This window comes from Chenopodium quinoa, unplaced genomic scaffold, assembly GCF_001683475.1.
Source record: "Chenopodium quinoa cultivar QQ74 unplaced genomic scaffold, ASM168347v1, whole genome shotgun sequence".
Classification (NCBI taxonomy): Eukaryota; Viridiplantae; Streptophyta; class Magnoliopsida; order Caryophyllales; family Amaranthaceae; genus Chenopodium; species Chenopodium quinoa.
In genome coordinates this window covers 3,510,580-3,514,996 of record NW_018744151.1, presented here as the reverse complement: position 1 = coordinate 3,514,996, position 4,417 = coordinate 3,510,580, and the positions used below count along the sequence as shown (strand labels likewise).

The 4,417-nt window shown below is 39.9% G+C and overlaps 1 protein-coding gene across 1 annotated transcript; it reads left to right on the top strand.

Moving 5' to 3' along the window:
- The first annotated feature begins 299 nt into the window (after positions 1–299).
- Positions 300–4,161, top strand: LOC110693411 (protein FAR1-RELATED SEQUENCE 5-like). Its single transcript, XM_021870531.1, has 5 exons — positions 300–1,257; positions 1,512–1,725; positions 1,773–2,052; positions 2,288–2,749; positions 3,928–4,161. Exons 1-5 carry the CDS (start codon positions 300–302, stop codon positions 4,159–4,161), a joined length of 2,148 nt encoding a protein of 715 aa, XP_021726223.1.
- The last annotated feature ends 256 nt before the right edge of the window (positions 4,162–4,417 follow it).

Genomic DNA, 4,417 nt, shown 5'->3' with positions numbered 1-4,417 from the left:
TACGCCCCAAGGCAACAAAGAGGTATCAAATTCAACATTGTTGTGTGATGGAACACAGAGTACGAGGTGCTATGATGCTGTTCTCTCTAATGGGGTTGTTCCCCCGCCCTTTGTGGGGATGATATTTGCTAGTTGGGGAGATATTGATACTTACTTCAGGAACTATGGAAGGCAACAAGGCTTTGGGATTCTTCGTGCATCTGGTTCCTACACCTAGAAGAAAGCTGTGTCTAATAGCCTAAGAGGTTACATGTGGAGGTGTGAATGCTATGGAAGCACTACTTATAGGCGTCGCATTAATGGGAAAAAGGGTGGTTGCTGAAAGGGAAGGGCCTGCTAAGCGTAAGTCAAAGAAATGTGACTGCCTTGTGTATATGTACTGCTGCAAAATGAAATCTGGTGATTGGGTAGTAAAGGGGTTGGAATTACAGCACAGGAATCATGTCCCTACACCTCGAAAGTATCGCTATATTGCTATGTATAGGAAGGAAGACATCAATGATGTTGTGAGGAGAAAGCTCTTCACTGATGTTGGTTCTGGGTCAAAGGTCACCCAAGTCTTCAACTCACTAGCCAGTGAGAGGAATGGGGTTGAAAATGTGGCCTTTACCAATAGAGATTTGCATAATGTTATCTCCCGGGAAAGAAGTGAGAAGATGAAGAATGGTGACTGGAATGCGTTGTTTGATTACTTCAACGCCATGAGTGCTGATAATCAGAACTTCTATCATATGCATAGGGTAGAAAAATTCAATCAATTGTCCGATGTTATGTGGGTTGACGCAAGAAGTAGGGCTGCCTACGAGGAGTTTGGGGACGTGATTGTGTTTGACACAACGTACTTAACAAATCAGTATGACCTGCCTTTTGCAAATTTTGTCGGTGTCAACCACCATGGACAATCCATTCTGCTAGGATGTGCCTTGCTTTCCCATGAGAATGCCGAAACATTTGAGTGGTTATTCAGAACTTGGTTAGGGTGTATGTCTAAAAAGAAACCCTTGGCTATATTAAGTGACCAAGATGCTGCAATGAGGAAAGCTCTCCGCAATGTTATGCCTTGTACACATCACCGCTGGTGCTTATGGCACATACTTACCAAGTTCAGCCAGAAACTTGGTAAGTATGAGACTTATGAATTGTTTAAGGTGGAACTTCACAATGTCATTTATGACAGCCTTACTGATGATGAGTTTGAGAAGGAGTGGGTTGCTGTCATTGCAAAATATCAGCTCGAGGAAGATCCGTGGCTGGCAGGTTAGTATGTTTATATCTAAGTCTTATACATATATGCTTTCTGTTTAATTTAAATAGGTTACTTCATTATATGAATTCATGGCTATTTGTTGTTTGAATTATGCTTTTTAATAGTTTTTATCGCAATTGTGCCAAGTTATGTCTAAAAGTGTTACAATTGTCTACATCTAACCTAATGGATCATCGATTGTTATTGGTTTGTGTATTTGCTCAATAGGTTTGTTGTTAATTAGGTTTGTGTATTTGCTCAATAGGTTTGTATGCCGAGAGCAAAATGTGGGCTCCTGCCTACATGAGACCCTTTTTTTGGGAAGGAATGAAGACTACTCAGCGTGTTGAGAGCATTAACTCTTTCTTTGATGGATTCCTCGACAAGCACACATGGTTGTATGAGTTTGGGCCGAAGTACATAGCAGCAATGGAGTTAAGAGCAAATGATGAGCAACAATCTGATGCTGCTGATCAGCGGTTCTGTCGACCACTTATCACCGTTTTATGCCCGAATGGTTTTTCAGAAAAATCTACACAGATTCAAAGTTTTTGGATGTCCAAGAACAATGCAATAGAGTGTTGTACTTGACCCTGTTGTCTAAGGTCATTGACTCTGATAATGGTGCCACTATTACCCACACTCTTGAGGACAGAGTGTGGGTCTTGTGCAAGGAAACTCGGAAAGAGTTCCCGACTCAATACACGAGGCTATATCATGTGAAAATTAATAAAGAAAACACTAAAGCTTTCTGCAGCTGCAAGCATTTTGAAACTCATGGCATTATATGTCGTCATATCATTAAGGTATTCTTGTGTATGTGCTTATCATTTTACATTTGTCTTCATGCTTCTTATTTTCATTACATATGCCTAATTCATGAAATGTGGTACTTAAAACTAATGTTTTTGTTAATATGAGAGCATAATTACCGTGACTAAATTAAATTTGCACGTGCCTTGACCTTGATCTTGCATGCCTCATTTTATTGGTTTTTTAGTCATATATATATCCTTTTTAACTTGTTCTTTCAAACTCAAGGTTTTGGACATGCATAAGATGACTGATGTCCCTGAAATGTTTGTCTTAAATCGTTGGCGTAAGGATGTTTTCAGAAAGCACACTAGGGTCAAGGTTACTTACCATGATCCTTCAAAGACGGTGGAGTCGAAGAGGTTTGATGAAATGATGGTAGCTTTTGAGCCCTTGTGCGTTAAGGCTTCTACAGTGGCTGATTGCATAGTTATCGACACACTTCGGCAGTTGGACATCAACGTGGAAGCCACAGTGAATACAGCAGGATTATCCGGTATCACACCAACTAAGAAAACTCCACCCAAATCAACCAAAAAATCTCCTGCTTCCTCCAGAAAGAAAACTCCAAAGTCTGTGAACAAGGGAAAAGGGACTGTCACTGAGACTGGGAAGCAGTCCACTATGGATGTTTCTCCGACCTGTTTTGAGATTGGTTCCCCATCTACTGATCTGTTAGTCAATGATCCTGTTTCTCGTAAAAATCCTCATAGAACTCCAATTTGATGTGGTATCACACAAGCTCTGATACCAATTTGATGTGGATCAAGAGGGAAATTCTTTTGAAGAGCCAATCATATTGGTTTTAAGGCCAATAGGGTTTGAGCTTGGAGTAAAGAATCAAGAATGGTTAACATGCGCAGCCATTGAAGAAGAAGTCAAGGTCCAGTTGGGTTCCGACGACGGCAGCGGCGGCGACGCGCCGATCTGGGTGCCACGCGCCGGCTCCCTAGCTCCGGCATGAGTCCAGCTACACGGCGGTGGGGCGCGTGTCGATGATGGCGGCGCGTGAGGTGGTGGTTCGGCGGCAGTACGAAAAGAAAGATTTTCCTAACTTAGTTTTTTCTAGAGTTTTTGCTTGCAAGTTTTTACCTTTCACTTGAAAGGGTTTTTCTTGGTTTAAGCAATTAGGAATCTTCTTAATTTCTGTTATTTTATTTTAAAATAATTTCTAAGTCAATTAGGAATTGTTTTAAGAAGTTTTAGGTTAATTAGAACTAGTCTTATTACTAGTTTCCTAGTTCCATTAGAATTGGTTCTCCTATTCTATCTAGGATACTTGGGGATCAAGGCTAGGGTTTTTTCCTAGTTCGAATAGACTTAGGAATAGTTAGTTTTAGTCTATAAATAATGTAATTTTCGTGATTTTTCAGAACATTCGAAAATCATTAAAATTCAAGTTGATTGTTTGTTTTGCTTAATTGCTTACAAATTCTTTTGCTAGTTTTCAATTCAAGGAGTTGTTTTGATAATTAGAACGTTCAATTCTTAGTTCTAGGAGTAGTCTAAGTTTTGTTCATCAAAGTACTTAGTTCCAGGAGTGGTCTAGGTAATTTGAGAGGCGTTGAATTCGTTCCAGGAGTGGTCGTTTTCAAAGTCATATTCGGTTCGTTATTCTTAAGTTGTTCGATTTTCTTAGGAAATTCGAAGGGCTTGTGTTACTTGTGTGATTTTAGATTCTTTATTAAGTTAAGGGGTTTAAATCCACATCATCGGTCCTGTGTAGAGAAGTCAAAAAAGCGAACTCCTAAGAGGAGCAACTCCGTCAAAAAAACTGCACTACACCCTCAGGTTATTTGTAACAATAATAAGTGCAGGTTTAACTTTATTCTTTTAATTACACTTACTAATGGTATATTTATGTACAGGTGAACTCTGATGAAGTGCTTCGCTTGTCTGCTGGTGGCATTGAGATGCTGACTGAAAATGGTTCGGTTGGGTACTTCACTAGCACGGTGGAAGAAGACTCTGATGGCTTTGTGTTGTGTAGAGATGATGATGAAGGTGTTCTTGGAATGGATGTTGATGATGGAGGTGTTGTCGGTCTGGATGGTGATGGAGGTGATGATCTTCTCACACAACATGATCTGGTTTGGGTATAAATTGCACTATGTCTAATTTTTTGGATGTTGAGGACAAATGAACAATAGGGGATAGTGATTTAGGGATTATTTTGCTCGTACAGGGAGGTTTATTATTTTGGAATATTCTAACAACTGTGCAGTTGACCAACTTAAGAGGGATGTATATTGAATCCCCTCCCCCTAATCGTTTTGAACATTGTTAAGTGGGTTGTATATCTAATCCCCCCCCTCGATCCTTTTGAACATTCTAAGGATCTTTTGAACATTGTTAGGA